The sequence below is a fragment of the Schistocerca gregaria genome, chromosome 3, assembly GCF_023897955.1.
Source record: "Schistocerca gregaria isolate iqSchGreg1 chromosome 3, iqSchGreg1.2, whole genome shotgun sequence".
NCBI lineage: Eukaryota > Metazoa > Arthropoda > Insecta > Orthoptera > Acrididae > Schistocerca > Schistocerca gregaria.
The window spans coordinates 395,125,262-395,141,982 of NC_064922.1; the positions used below are offsets into that span (position 1 = coordinate 395,125,262).

General features: G+C 43.0%; 1 protein-coding gene across 1 annotated transcript in view; it reads right to left on the bottom strand.

The window, feature by feature from the left end:
* Positions 1–11,188, bottom strand: part of LOC126355386 (aminopeptidase N-like) — a 159,450-nt gene extending 148,262 nt beyond the window's left edge. The window contains exons 1-2 of the mRNA XM_050005680.1: positions 11,052–11,188; positions 4,096–4,291 (exon numbers count right to left, since the gene is read on the bottom strand). Coding sequence (XP_049861637.1) covers positions 4,096–4,291; positions 11,052–11,188 — 333 coding nt within the window. The remainder of the gene's footprint in view (positions 1–4,095; positions 4,292–11,051) is intronic.
* Between the last annotated feature and the right edge of the window lie 5,533 nt (positions 11,189–16,721).

The following is a 16,721-nucleotide window of genomic DNA, read 5'->3' on the forward strand; positions in this document are numbered from 1 at the left end:
CCTTCCTAGCGCCGGGTCCGCCCCCTCCCGCCACTCCCCACCCCCGCCCCTCCACCGAATTTGTGTATCCCATCCGTTTACATATAGAGTGAATCTGAAATTCAAGTGTGAGGACGTTTACCAATTGTTTGCGTGTAACTGAGAGTGTAATTGAGGCAGGACGTGGGTACTAGCCTTGTATTCACATAGATGGTTGTGGGAAACCTCCTATAAACTGCAACCAGCCCTCGTCGTTAACCCATAAGGCGTATTCAATCCCGAGCAGGATCTCCTTCTGCTGATTAGGGTTTCCCCTGTTTGTCGGCCTCATTCCATAGATGTATTGGACCAACTGTTGTTCCATATTTTGGGTGGTCATTTGGGTAGACGTTTCCACTTCGGGCGTCCACGTTTACAAATTTTAACTGGTTTCGCGGGGTCCATCCTTTCCACATCAACCTCCCAATCTCCTAGTCTTGTCTTCATCCATTTGATATTTATTTTAAACTTATCCCTTATCGATACATTTGTTCTATGGTCCCACATGATTACTCCTTGGATATAGTTTAGTACCTTAACTTCCACTGCTGTAAACTTTTATCGTTTCCGCCGTAGCTTCTTCCGCATAGGTCATAGTAGGATACCTCATTGTTTTTATATACTTTTATTTTGCCCTCATTTGCGCACAAATTTGTTTCCCCATACAGGCATACGGCTACCCTTACTGCCTCTGTCACATGCTTATTCGTTTTCGTGGTTAAGTCCTATTGCTGGTGATAACTTCCTACATAATCAAAGATAATCACTTATTCAGTTGACACATCACGTACTTCTAATTTACAGATGATTTTGATGTTACCATTCTGATTTTTTTTAGATGAGATTTCCACTTTATACTGCTTAGCTCTTTTCAGTGAACTGACCATTGAAAATTATCCATATTATCTGCTATCAGTGCCATCAGCATATACTGAAGCGCCAAATAAACTGATATAGGCATGCGTATTCAAATACAGGGGTATGTAACCGGACAGAATACGGTGCTGCGGTCGGCAACGCATATATAAGAAAAATGTCTGGCACAGTTGTTAGATCGGATACTGCTGCTACAATGGCAGGTTATCAAGATTTAAGTGACTTTGAACGTGGTGTTGTAATCGACACACGAACGATGGGACACAACATCTCCGAGGCAGCGATGAAGTGAGGATTTTCCCGCAGGACCATTTCACGAGTGTACCGTCAATATCAGGAATCCGATAACACATCAAATCTCCGACATCGCTGCTGCCGGAAGAAAAGATCCTGTAAGACCGGGAACAACGACGACTGAAGAGAATCGTTTAACGCGACAGAAGTGCAACCCTTCAGCAGATTTCAATGTTGGGCCATCAAGTGTCAGCATGCGGAACACTGAACGAAACTTCATCGCTATGGGCTTTCGGAGCCGAAGGCCCACTCGTGTATCTTTGATGACTACACAACAGAAAGTTTCACGACTCGCCTGGGCCGGTCAACACCGAAGTTGGACTATTGATGATTGGAAACATGTTGCCTCGGTGGACGAGTGTCGTTTCAAATTGTATCGTGCAGGTGAACCTGTACGGCTATAGAGTCAATCTCATGAATCCATGGATCCTGCATGTCAGCAGGGGACTGTTCAAGCTGGTAGAGGCTCTGTAATGATGTGGGGCGTATGCAGTTGGAGTGATATGGAGCCCCTGATAAGTCTAGATAAGACTCTGACAGGTGACACGTACGAGAGCACCCTGTCTGATCACGTCCATACATTCATGTCCATTATGCATTCCGACGGACTTGGGCAATTACAGAAGGTCATTGCAACACACCACACTTCCAGAATTGCTACAGAGTGGCTCTAGGAATACTCCTCTGAGATTAAACACTTTCGCTGGCCATCAAACTCGCCAGACATGAACATTATTGAGCATATCTGGCATGCCTTGCGACGTGCTGTTCAGGAGAGATCTGCACCCTCTCGTACACGGATTTATGGACAGCCCCGCTCGATTCAAGGTATCAGTTCCCTACAGCACTACGTCTGACATTAGTGGAGTCCATGTCACGTCGTGCTGCGGCTTTTCTTTGTGCTCGCGGGGGCCCTACACGATATTGGGCAGGTGTACCAGGTTCTTTGGCTCTTCAGTGTATATAATATATACATTTTATATTCTGATTCCTCTATTACGGCATCAATGATAAAGCCTATTATTAAACTGGAGTGGGATTAATGACTCTGCTTCCATGCTTCCTTCATCTATTATAATTTTTTACCTGCCAATCATTCGTATGTTTTAATTCTCATTGTAGTACCTCTATGCACCTATCTTCTATGATTCTGACCATGCCCACTCGCACTGTCTTGTCGATTAAGACGCGAGTTATATCCTTTTTTCTAATCCAACCAAAGACTTTTGATTAGTCAACAAAACACTGATAGGCTGCATTACTCTATGTCTCCATCAATACCCGCTTACGACCTGACCTGTTCGCCTAGGGTACTTCTGGTACCTCTAACTGATCCCCCTTTCCCTGATCCATTCGCGAGTGGCAAGTGGGAATAACGATTGTCGGCAAGCCTCAGTATTTTTTCGAAATTCTCGAATCTTCTCGTTGTGGTCATTTTGCGAGACTTGCTTGAGAGTTATCAAACTCTGGATTTCCCCACAATCTGTCTTGGCACGTAAATAAAATCTACTGTGCTTCTGTTTTTCCTGAAACCTTGCTATTCTTCTTTTACCTCTATGTCATTCTGTTATGTGTCTCTGATTACTGATGTTGCCAGTTCTTAGACGGTATCCAGTAAGGTAATTCTCTGGTAATTATCTAATAGTTGTTTATCTCTCTTTTTATACACTGCAATGGCAATGCTTTCTTTCCATTATCTTGGTACGCTATTTTCGTTCATAATACTAAGTTGTTGATATAGTTTTTGCGACATATCTTATTAATTCATTAACTGTGCCGTCTGACCCTGGAGATTTTCTGTTTTTAAGTTTTTTATTGCAGTGCACGTTTCGTCCATTGAGAATTCTATTTTATTGTACGCCCCAGCGTACCGGTTTAATAAAAAAAAAAGACTAGGTTAATAGATCGACGAACTGAAACGGGTGTCTTGCGACGTCCACCCCGAGCAGATGCAACGAACGAAAAGGAACGAAAATAAGATTTAAAAAAAAAGGACTGCGCATTGGCGCTCGAGCCACAGGTAAACCGGTTCAAATCCTGGTGGTGCATGAGATTTTTCTGCCAGTATTTCACCAGCAGGGGGAGTAGAGGTGGTGGCGTAAAGTTTCTTATCACCAGGGTTTGGGCCAATAACCTGTTTTAATGCCAAACATCCCCGCAGTCTCTCATGAAGTGAGGGCATATGACCTTGATGGTGAACCGTCCGTCGAATGGGGACGATAAGATTGGCGGTCCTCCATGGTTCTCTTCGAGAGGAGTAGGCTAAGTGCTGGCACAGGGTTTCAGCCTCGCCCTTCTCTCATCATCTCCAGCATGAACATGATACTACACACACACGCACACACACACACACACACACACACACACACACACACACACACATTTATAGTCACCTTAATGGACTCACGCACACAGGTCTCATACTTCACAACGGAAAGATGCCTTTGTTGCTCGAAGGATAGCGAAAAAAATTCCAATTAGGTGGCTGAAATTGCCATACGGGGTCTCCCAGCCATTCATGCCGCACAACTTCGTTTTACTTTGTCATCGTCTGTGTTTTGGAGTGTTGTTTGAATTTCGTCCTTGTTCTGTACGTCCTTGTACTATAATTTAAAATAATTTCCCACCGAATGTTTCAGCTAGTTTGTTTATTATACCAGAGGCAAAAAATTCAACGCAGGTCTTCGATTGACACCTGGCTTAAGTCGTTATTTCGCAAACTAAACTGCCAATCAAACACGCTTCAGTGGGTGCCTATGGCAAACGATAATTAACTACATTTTTAAAGTTCTGGAAAAGTAACTGAAATTTCATAGTAACAAATATTTTTTATGGTGGACTGAATATTCGTTCAACTGCACAGGCAAGAGAGCTGTTTGTTTTTGTCAATCCTGTGGAGACACTCACCTGCTCTTGGAGGGTGATGACGAGGAAGTTGCTGCCGTCCTGCAGCGGTTCGTGACTGGCGCCGATGAGGGTACCATTGGTCAACATGACGGACACAGTGACTATGTCGACGTCTGCGTGCATCGTGAGTGTTGTCGTGTCGCGCAAAACTTCCACCTCTATGAAGGTAGAGCCGTAAAATCTGAACGGTTGTTCCCTACGAAAAAAAAAGAATCGGGCGTCTAATGTTAATTGGCACAGACAAAGAGCTCCATTCTGTAAAATCGAAGCTTTTCTTATTGGAAGTATAGTGACGTCCTCAGTGGTTTTACAGACATTTAACGTAGTTGCTCTAAAAGCAACATCGATTCAGGTAGGAAAAAATACTGGACTGCGTAGTAATTTAATGAAAAGTATATGTAAACTCCACCTACCATCACAAATAACTAGAGTTTCATTCATATATGATGACGATTCAGACAATTTATACCTGTGGAGAAAAGTTTTTAATAAATTATATACATCTGTCAGTTTAGACACAGTCGCGGAATACGCCTACAGTTATACCGCGGTTTGGTCATATTTTGATCATTTTCAGAGTCTGTATGTTGTAGGCGTCAGCTGGCAAATAACAGTTGTTTTCAATTGAAGAAAACGTATGGTGTAAATGCGTTGTTAACCAAATGCCTCCTGTGACGCATTTGATCGGAAGATGATCGAAGTATAATGAGCTGTCAAAAGTCACTGGATACCTCCTACACAACTCGCCATTAAAATTGCTACACCAAGAAGAAATTCAGATGACAAACGGGTATTCATTGGACAAATATACTATACTAGAACTGACATGTGATTACATTATGACGTAATTTGGGTGCATAGATCCTGAGAAATCAGCACCCAAAACTACCACCTCTGAACGTAATAACGGCCTTGATACACCTGGGCATTGAGGCAAACAGAGCTTGGAAGGTGTGTATAGGTACAGCGGACCATGCAGCTTCAACACGATACCACAGTTCATCAAGAGTAGTGACTGGCGTTTTGGGACGAGTCAGTTGCTCGGCCACCATTGACCAGACGTTTTCAGTTGGTGAGAGATCTGGAGAATGTGCTGACCAGGGCAGCAGTCGAGCATTTTCTATATCCAGAAAGGCCCGTACAGGACCTGCAACACGCGGTCGTGCATTACCCAGCTGAAATGTAGGGTTTCGCAGGGATCCAATGAAGGGTAGAGCAATGGGCGTAACACATCTGAAATGTAACGTCCACTGTTCAAAGTGCCGTCAATGCGAACAATAGGTGACCGAGACGTGTAACCAATGGCACCCCATACCATCACGCCAGATGATACGCCAGTATGGCGATGACGATTACACGCTTCACCGCGATGTCACCAAACACGGATGCGACCATCATGATGCTGTAAATAGAACCTGGATTCATCCGGAAAAATGACGTTTTGCCATTCATGCAGCCAGGTTCGTCGTTGAGTACACCATCGGAGGCGCTCCTGTCTGTGATGCAGCGTCAAGGGTAACCACAGCCATTGTGTTCGAGCTGATAGTTCATGCTGCTACAAACGTCGTAGAACTGTTCGAACAGATGGTTGTTGTCTTGCAAACGTCCCAATCTGTTGACTCAGCGATCGAGACGTGGCTGCAGGATCCGTTACAGCGATGCGGATAAGACGCATGTCATCTCGACTGCTAGTGATACGAGGCCGTTGGGATCCACCATGGTATTCCGTATTACCCTCCTGAACCCACCAATTCCATATTCTGCTAACAGTCATTAGATCTCGACCAACACGGGCAGCAACGTCGCGATACGATAAACCTCCTTCGCGATAGGCTACAATCCGACCTTTATTAAAGTCGGATACGTAATGGTATGCATTTCTCCTCCTTACACGAGCCATCACAACAACGTTTCACCAGGCAACGCTCGTCATCTGCTGTTTGTGTATGAGTAATCGGTTGAGAGCTTTCCTCGTGTCATCACGTTGTAGGTGTCGCCACCGGCGCCAATCTTGTGTGAATGCTGTGAAAAGCTAATCATTTGCATATCACAGCATCTTCTTCCTGTCGGTTAAATTTCGCGTCTGTAGCACGTCATCTTCATGGTGTAGCAATTTTAATGGCCAGTAGTATAATATCGTGTCAGACCTCTTTTTTTGCATGGCGCACTGCAGGAACTCGACGCTGTGTGGATTCAACAAGTCGCTGTAAGTCCCCTGCAGAAATATTGGGACCTCTGCCTGTACAACCGTCCATAATTGACAAAGTATTACCGGTGCAGTATTTTGTGGATAAACTGACCTCTCAATTATGACCTATGTTCTATGTAATTCACTTCGGCCGATCTGGGTGTCCAAATAATTCGCTTGAACTGTCCAGAAAGTTCTGCAAACCAATCGGCGACAATTATGGCCTGGTGACATGGAGCATTGTCATCCATAAAAATTCCATCGTTGTCTGGGAACATGAAGCCAATGAATGACTGCAAATGGCATGCAAGTTGCTGAACGTTATCGTTTCCAGTCAATGATCGGATCAATTTGACCAGAATACCCAGTCAGTGACATATAAAGGCAGCCCACACCATCTTGCACAGGGCCTTGTTTGCAACATGGGTTCATGACTTCGTGGGGTCCGTGCCGCCCTACCGTTAATTTTTAGCAACTGAAATCGGTATTCACCTGAGCAGGCCACAACTTTCTGGTCGTCTAGGGTTTAATCGATGTGGCCAGTAGCTCAGGAGAGGCGCTGAAGGCGAGTGCTGTTAGCAAAGGCACACACGTCAGTCGTCTGCTGCCGTAGGCCATTAACACAAAATTTCGCCGTAGTGTCCTAATGGATACAATCCTCGTACGCCCCACAATGATTTGTTGCGGTTATTTCAAGCAGTGTTGCGTGTCTGTTATCACTAACAACTCTACGCAAATGCCGCTGCTCTCGGTCGTTAAGTGAAGGCCGTCGGCTACTACGTTGTCTGTGTTGAGAGGTAATGCCTGAAATGTGGTATTCTCGGCGAACTCTTGACAATGTGGATTTCGGAATTCTAAATTCCTAAGGATATCCGAAATAGAATGTCCCATGCATCTAGCTGCAACTACCATTTAATTCTAGTCTTCCGGCCACAATTACGTAGGAAACCTTTTCGTGTGAATACCTGAGTACATATGACAGCTCCTCCTTTGCACAGCCCTTTTATACCTTGTGTATGCGTTACTACCGTCACCTGATATGTCCACATGCTATCTCATGACTTTAGTCACCTCAGTCTATATCCGAAAACATTTATGAATGTATATCCACATATTCTGTAATTGTGTATAAAATAACAAGAAGTGTATTATTCCGACCATGTTGCGCTAGCTCTTTTGGTTACAACATTAAGCTTTTCTATCGTTTTTACAAGGTTTCCTCCGTCGCAGTGTCAAATAATATTTTCTGTAACTACATTATATCATAAAACATGGGAAGCTAACCGAGGACACAGCCTAATTTGAAAATATTAACGGAAATATAAAATATACCAGCATGCCACACATATGTTGTTGAGAAGGCAGTCAACTTTTTAAAGGAGACCGACATTCACATAACATATTGATAAACTTGGACAACTAGTCCATAATAGAAGCGGCACATAAAAATAAAAAAGAAACAAAATAATTTATCATACTTCGTACGAAAACTGACCTGCATTTTACATAGACCTAAAGAAACTTAATAATTGCTCTGGGGGCAGAGTGATTCCTTTATACTGATTCACACTGAAAAATCATCCAAGACTGAACACATATGTTCACACATCTCAAAACGCGCTGAGGAGTAAAGCCATAAAATGCCACAAAATCGTATCATGTAAGAAATTTATCTGTACGAATTCAAATAATCATTCAACATTATATGAATGAAAATAAAAATTAAGTTACTGTTTTTTCTAGCCGCTACTTTAACAACAACCTAAATTGTCACTAATGCTAAATAAATAAGGTGAATATTGAGTCCTTATTTATGTCCATTTAGGCATGTTCTACTCAAACAATAAATTTTCAAGTTTTTGTGAAATTTATATCATGTAATTCCAAAAGAAGTGATCGCATTCAGTGTCTCTGTTTATGGCACTGAGTACTCTTATTTGCAAAGCGCTGATATGCGTTTCATCAGTTATGCTACTTCCAACAGTCATGTATCACACTGAATAGCAGAGATGATTCTTTTAACACATTCTTGCGTCTATTTAATGCAGTTCCGTATACATTTTATGACAGTATTTTGTGAACAACAGACACCGAGCACATGTTACTCATACAGATATTAAATCTCCAGTATCCAGAGGTTCTGCTTTACAACAGATGAACTTCGACAGTGAAATTTGAAATTAATCCAGAGAATCTATCATAATAAAGCTAAATTAAATGATAGGTAATGTATCTATAAAATCACAAATTAATAACAAAGTCATAGAGCACGTTGACGAGTTTTTGTATCTAATATAGCTGAATATCTCCAGAGGAAAAGGCAAAGAAATAAACAGGAATCTAAAATTGTTTTGATATACATTTGGTTAACTAAATAGTTTTCAAGGAGGATTTCGATGTAGTCGACATAAAATTTGCCATTTGCGATCATTAAAAGTTTTGACTTATGTCAATGAGACATGCAGTACAGAAACTATTCGGGAAACATTTTGGAAATTATCAAGAGTCATATACCAACAAGAAATCAATCAGATAACAGACTGGAATGGAAGTAATGAAAATAGAGTGGAAAAGGGTGGACCAATGAAGTCATTTACTGTATGCCAAGAAACAACTGACCAAAATGTGATATAATGGAATTTGATTGGATGGTAGTAGAAAACGTGTTATAGGAGAATGAAAGAGTATCATTGATGACCATATTGCAGGAAGAACTCCTCCCCCCTCTCTGTTGTCACCTCTTCTTCCACATCACTGTCCACCCACCTCTGTCTATCTCCTCCCCTCTGTCTCTTTATCTCCTCCTTCTTCTCCCTCTCTCCTCCTCCCCCTTTCTCTGACCATCTCCTCCTCCCCCTCTGTCTACACATCTCCACCTCCTCCTTTCTCTGTCCACCCCTGCCTCACCATTCTCTCTGCCCATCTCCTCTGCTCCTTCTCCATGATGACCATCTTCTCCTCCTCCATTCTTTGACCTTCTCCTGCCCATGTCTCCATTCCCATCTCCTTTCCCCTTCTCTCTATCCATCTCCTGCTGCCTCCATACCTCCCTGTCCATCCCTCCATCTAGGCTGATACTGTTCCAGCACATATCTCATACAGGGCAGTCAACATTTTATGGCTCAAAAACCATTTCTTGTTCCCATCATCAGGTCGATAAGACAGGCCAATACTACATCAACACAGGATGCCTGCCATTAAGGGCAGCCTATATGTGGGGGTGGGAAAAACAGTATCTTGTCCCACACATGTAGGCTGCCCTGAAAAGCAAGTTGATAAGGTGGGCTGATACTATTCCTGCTCAATCTGCCTTTCCTACAGACAGCCTAGGTGCTAGGCACTGGAAAAAACACATCTGTTTTCATTTATGCTGTTATAGAAGCTAAGATATAAACCCAGTGGTGACATTCCTCACAAGGCTTCCCATTTCTTTGCCAAATCTTTTGCAATTGATCCAGGGTATGGGAGGAGATACCAGACATACACAGACACACACACAGATACACACACACACACACACACACACACGCACACACACACACACACACACACACACACACACACACACACACACACACACACACACAAACAAACAAACAAACACATACACATCCAGGGGTTCTCCAGGAACATCACCACTGGTCATATGGGTTCTTTTCGAAATGGGACTCTTCACTGAAGGCAATTCTACTCCAGTCAGTGAGACTCCAGGTCGAAGATGTATCTGGAGATGCCCCAGACAGAGACAGGATACCAACCTTACCAATCTGACTGTCAATCATCACGATACTGCCCAAAAACCTTTCAGTGATGGTCTGGGGTGCCATTTTGTTTCATATCAGGCCTCATCTGGTTGTCATCTGCATCACCCTTACAGCACAGTGCACCTCATTTTCTTTCCCTTCATGACAAGCTAAAAAATGGTTCAAATGGCTCTGAGCACTATCGGACTCAACTGCTGTGGTCATCAGTCCCCTAGAACTTAGAACTACTTAAACCTAACTAACCTAAGGACATCACACACATCCATGCCCGAGGCAGGATTCGAACCTGCGACCATAGCAGTCGCACAGTTCCGGACTGCGCGCCTAGAACCGCGGGACCACCGCAGCCGGCCATGACAAGCTAACCTGGGCTTACATTTCAGTAAGATAATGCCTGCCAACATAGGGCGAGAGTTTCTACTGCTCTGCCTTGGCCAGCACGATCGCCAGATGTCTCCCCAATTCAGGAGTTTTAAAGCATTATATGCAGGGCTCTCCAACTAGCTCGAGGTTTTGAAGATCTGGCTCGCCAATTGGTCAGAATTTGGCACAGTGTCCCTCAGAAGGACGACAACAAATCTATCAATCAGTGCCAAGACGAATAAATTCTCTGTCAAGGGCTACAGATGGGCCAACTCGTTATTGAATTACTTAATTTCTGAAGCTTTTCTCTTCAATAAAGCATCCAATTTTTTCTAAAACTGTAATCATGTTTGTCCTTAAATGTACATGACATATACAGATTATTGTCCTGTTTATATGATTCCTTTCTGATACATAGTTTTCCTCATCCTAGAGTGTGTCTCAGACTAATTAAGGAAAGACTGTTCTTTGAATTGAATACCTCCAGCTAATGAGAAAATGGAATATTTATGTGAATTATCGGCAGAGAAACGCATTTGCATCTCAAATAATAAAGTGAAATTTATCCAGGAAGCTCACTCCTTTCCAAAACCAGCATGTCAGGAAAGTTGAAAAGAAAATGGAAAGTGTTAAGAACTTACCCCTCGTTGAGGTTCGGCGCGAACGTGACCTTGTAGGAGCGAGGCAAACTCTCTCCCGGCAGCCTCTGCGCGTCCGTCGGCAACGACGCCAGCGCCACTAGCAGCGCCACGGCAGCTGCTGTCGCTACTGTTTTCATCTGGACACCAAGGTGAGTTGTAATGTAGAAACTCTTGAACCAACCAATATCTGTGTAAACTAATGAAAGGCGTCAAGGGGTCACCAATTTAGTACTGGAGGGCAACGCGGGGGGTAAAAATCGTAGAGGGAGACCAAGAGATGAATACACTAAACAGATTCAGATGGATGTAGGTTGCAGTAGGTACTGGGAGATGAAGAAGCTTTCACAGGATAGAATAGCATGGAGAGCTGCATCAAACCATTCTCTGGACTGAAGACCACAACAACAACGACAACACATCTTCCATAATTAGAAAAACGCTACAGACTTTCGTTTATGTCACACGACTGCTTCTTGGTGTTGTAATTTTTTCCGGTAGTATATTTTTGGTCCAAAATACCACGCTTACGTCACGGGTTAGCAAATATGAGGGTGTTCCCGCAGTGGTTCTTGAACGAATCCACGGCCAAAGAGTGGTTTTCTATCGTTGAGGATCTGAACGATTGATCAAACGTTCCGACAGTTGTTTACAGAGAGCTGATGACTATGTTCAAAAATAGTGTTATGTATCTGCGTTACTCTGAAGTTTAGTGCAGCATTCGGTAAAAATTATTTGATTTGCCATAATGAAGTATAACTTTCTATCTTAATAACCTCAACAGTGAATGACCCTCCATTCAAAGAACATCAGGTCGAGTTAGTACTGTTTGCGGATAGCACAGAAAATAATTCTGTTATAGGAACAGCACTGAAAGAAACTGTCAGTGTTGTTTAACAAATAATCATATAGTCGACATGCAATCAAACTCTTTCTCAACTTTCAAGTAAAACAGTATATTCAGTACTACAAATGAAATGACATCAACAATTAATTTGGCACAAGAAACTGACTGTGTGAAGAAAGTAATAAGTTTCTAACGTTTTTGGCTTACATATTCATGAATAAACTGAAAAGTATTATGCTTCTTAAACAATTAAATTCACCAACTCATGATTTTCGGGTCACTGTTACTCAGGAAACAAATAAATAAACTTTAGCTCATATTTCCACCCACTTTTGTCTCATCGTAGAGTGCAACCTACAAATAAGATATTTATCACACAAAGCAAGCAGTGAGAACAACATCTGCTCAAAAATTACTTTCAATCAATATCACTAAACCTACTGTGAGCTGCGAAAGATATTCAGTGTGTTCTAACAACTGATCATTTGCCTAACAATATAAAACATCTAACAATGATTTAATAAAATAAAAATTATTTTTTCCAGGCATTTTTTTATATTCTCTACAGGTGTTTTTAATTAGAAAACGACTAGAAACCGTAGCGTGGAAGGTATGTTTGTTTACTACTGTTGTTCAGTTCAATACCATTCCATTATTATGTTCAGCATAAAAAACTAAAAGCTTATTTTTTGTTGATTATTTTAAGCATGTTTCAGTAATAGAATGAGTAGTGATAGAAAGATTAATATGTTAATTTCTGTTATTAAAGCTCATTCGAATTGTAGTATTGTATACAAATTATATATGTAAGCTTCCTGCCGCTACTGGATTAGCAGCTGCTAGCTCACTTAATTGTTACATAGTTTCGTATAGGAGGTTTAATTTCGAGTTTTAGTTACTGTAATCGTAAATTCAGGCAGATTTTAGCACAGTCGTTAAGCATTTGTACAGGTTAGTTCATACATTCTTTGCACGTTTCCCTTGCGTTATCTAGGCACGGACTCATGTTTCAGTAACTGTTGTTCAACATCGATTAGAATGGACAAGGACTGTGATTGCTGTGTTCGGATGAGGGCTGAGTTGGTATCCCTTCGCTCACAGCTGCAGGCGGCACTGACTTCGGTCGCGCAGCTTGAGGCTGTTGCCAATGGGCACCACTGTGGGGAGCCGGGCATGGGTATCACGGGGATGTCAACCTCGTCCCGTCTGTCCACAGATCTGTCTGCTGCTGTGGTTGGCCCAGTTGCAGCCCGCAGTGGGGCTGAGCCCTCGCCTGTGGTTGATTGGGAGGTCGTTCCAAGGCATGGCAGGCAGCGAAAGACATCCCCAGAGGCTGATCAGAAAGCCTTCCCGGTGCTGTCTCTGGCTGAGCCAGATGCAGCAGCCTGCCCTGTTTCAGAGGATGATTCTCAGCCTGCAAGGTCTGGGCAATCGCAGAGGGTTGGCTTATTGGTAGTTGGGAGCTCCAATGTTAGGCGCGTAATAGGGCCCGTTAGGGGTATGGCGGCTAATGAGGGGAATAAATTCAGTGTGCACTCCGTGTGCATTCTGGGTGGAGTCATTCCTGATCTGGAAAGGGTCATTCCGGATGCCATGAAGAGCACAGGGTGCAGCCAGCTGCAGGTGGTGGAACATGTCGACACTAATGACGTGTGTCGCTTTAGATCTGAGGAAATTCTCTCTGGATTCCAGCGGCTATATGATCTGGTGAAGGCTGCCGGTCTGGATTACGAGATGAAGGCAGAGCTCACCATCTGCAGCATCGTTGACAGAACATACTGGTGCAGAGCCGGGTGGGTGATCTGAATCAGAAGCTCAAACGGTTTTGCGTCCGTGTTGGCTGCAAATTCCTTGACTTGCGCCATAGGGAGGTGGGGTTTCGGGTTCCGCTGAATAGGTCAGGAGTTCACTACACGCAGCTGGCGGCTACACGGGTAGCGGTAGCTGTGTGGCGTGGACTGGGCGGTTTTTTTAAGTTAGAAGGCCTCGGGAAAGTACGGGGTGGGCTGCAGTCTCAAAGCGCACATGGCAAATACAGGACGTGCTTGGATCAAGGAACAGTCGGAATTGTAGTTGTAAATTGTTGTAGTTGTGCTGGGAAAGTCCCTGAGCTACAAGAGCTAATAGAAAGCACAGAAGCTGAAATCATTATAGGTACAGAAAGCAGGCTAAAGCCTGAAATAAGTTCTGCAGCAATTTTTACGAAGTATCAGACGGTGTTCAGGGAAGATAGATTAGGCAGAATTGGTGGTGGAGTGTTGGTGTCTGTCAGTAGTGGTTTATCTTGTAGTGAAGTCGAAGTAGATACTCCGTGCGAATTGGTATGGGTGGAGATTATACTTAACAGCCGAACTAAGTTAATAACTGGCTCCTTCTACCGACCCCCAGCCTCCGATAGTTGCTGAACAGAGAAAATTTGAGTCTCGTAACAAATAAATACCCCTCTCATACGGTTATAGTTGGTGGGGACTTCAACCTTCCAACGATATGTTGGCAAAAATACTTGTTCAAAACCGGTGGTAGGCAGAAAACATCTTCCGAGATTGTCCTAAATGCTTTCTCCGAAAATTATTTCGAGCAGTTAGTCCACGAATCCACGAGAATTGTAAATGGTTGCGAAAACACACTTGACCTATTAGTTACAAACAATCCAGAGCTGATAGAGAGCATCATGACTGATACAGGGATTAGTGATCACAAGGTCGTTGTAGCTAGGCTCAATACCGTTTCCCCAAATCCACCAGAAACAAACGCAAAATAATTTTATTTAAAAAAGCGGATAAAGTGTCACTAGAAGCCTTCCTAAGAGACAATCTCCATTCCTTCCGAACTAACTATGCAAATGTAGACGAGACGTGGCTCAAGTTCAATTATATAGTAGCAACAGCAATTGAGAGATTCAAACGTCATAAATTGGTAAGAGATGAAACTGATCCCCCATGGTACACAAAACTGGTCCGAACGCTGTTGCACAGGCAACGGAAAAAGCATGCGAAGTTCAGAAGAACGCGAAATCCCGAAGATTGGCTAAAATTTACAGACGCGCGAAATTTGGCACGGACTTCAATGCGAGACGCCTTTAATAGGTTCCACAACGAAACATTGTCTCTAAATTTGGTACAAAATCCGAAGAAATTCTGATCGTATGTAAAGTATACATACGGCAAGACGCAGTCAATACCTTCGTTGCGCAGTGCCGATGGTATTGTTACCGACAAATGTGCCGCTGAAGCAGAGTTCCCTACTTAGCAATCATATACAACCGCTCGCTCACCTATAGATCTGTACCTGCAGATTGGAAAATTGCGCAGGTCGCACCAGTGTTTAAGAAGGGTAGTAGGAGTAATCCATCGAACTACAGACCTATATCATTGACGTCGGTTTGCAGTAGGGTTTTGGAGCATATTCTGTATTCAAACATTATGAATCACCTCGAAGGAAACGATCTATTGATACATAATCAGCATGGTTTCAGAAAACATCGTTCTTGTGCAACGCAGCTAGCTCTTTATTCGCATGAAGTAATGGCCGCTATCGACAGGGGATCTCAAGTTGATTCCAGATTTCCGGAAACCTTTTGACACCGTTCCTCACAAGCGACTTCTAATCAAGCTGCGGGCCTATGGGTTATCGTCTCAGTTGTGCGACTGGATTCGTGATTTCCCGTCAGGAAGGTCGCAGTTCGTAGTAATAGACGGCAAATCATCGAGTAAAACTGAAATGATATCCGGTGTTCCCCAGGGAAGCGTCCTGGGACCTCTGCTGTTCCTGAGCTATATAAATCACCTGGGTGACAATCTGAGCAGTTCTCGTAGGTTGTTCGCAGATAATGCTGTAATTTACCGTCTAGTAAGGTCATCCGAAGACCAGTATCAGTTGCAAAGCGATTTAGAGAAGATTGCTGTATCGTGTGGCAGGTGGCAGTTGACGCTAAATAACGAAAAATGTGAGGTGATCCACATGAGTTCCAAAAGAAATCCGTTGGAATTCCATTACTCGATAAATAGTACAATTCTCAAGGCTGTCAATTCAACTAAGTACCTGGATATAAAAATCACGAACAACTTCAGTTGGAAAGGTCACATAGATAATATTGTGGGGAAGGCGAGCCAAAGGTTGCGTTTCATTGGCAGGACACTTAGAAGATGCAACAAGTCCACTAAAGAGACAGCTTACACTACACTCGTTCGTCCTCTGTTAGAATATTGCTGCGCGGTGTGGGATCCTTACCAGGTGGGATTGACGGAGGACATCGAAAGGGTGCAAAAAAGGGCAGCTCGTTTTGTATTATCACGTAATGGGGGAGAGAGTGTGGCAGATAAGATACGCGAGTTGAGATGGAAGTCATTAAAGCAAAGACGATTTTCGTCACGGCGAGATCTATTTACGAAATTTCAGTCACCAACTTTCTCTTCCGAATGCGAAAACATTTTGTTGAGCCCAACCTACATAGATAGGGAAAAAAAGGGGGGGGGAAGAAATCAGAGCTTGAACACAAAGGTTTAGGTATTCGTTTTTTCAGCGCGCTGTTCGGGAGTGGAATGGGAGGGAGATAGTATGAACCCTCAGCCAAGCACTTAAATATGAATAGCAGAGTAATCATGTAGAATTGGATTTTGCTTAGGCGTCGGTCAAAAGCATGCACAAACTATAAAAAGTACCTAACACTGTGCTGTCTGAAATAATGTTATTTTTTAATTTGCAACCGATTTAGTTTCTGAACCATCATCAACAGCAGGAAAATTATCACATATGTGTCACATGTCATACATGCTTTAACATAAGTTATCACAGAAAACCATAAATGCCTAGAAAAATTATAAAAT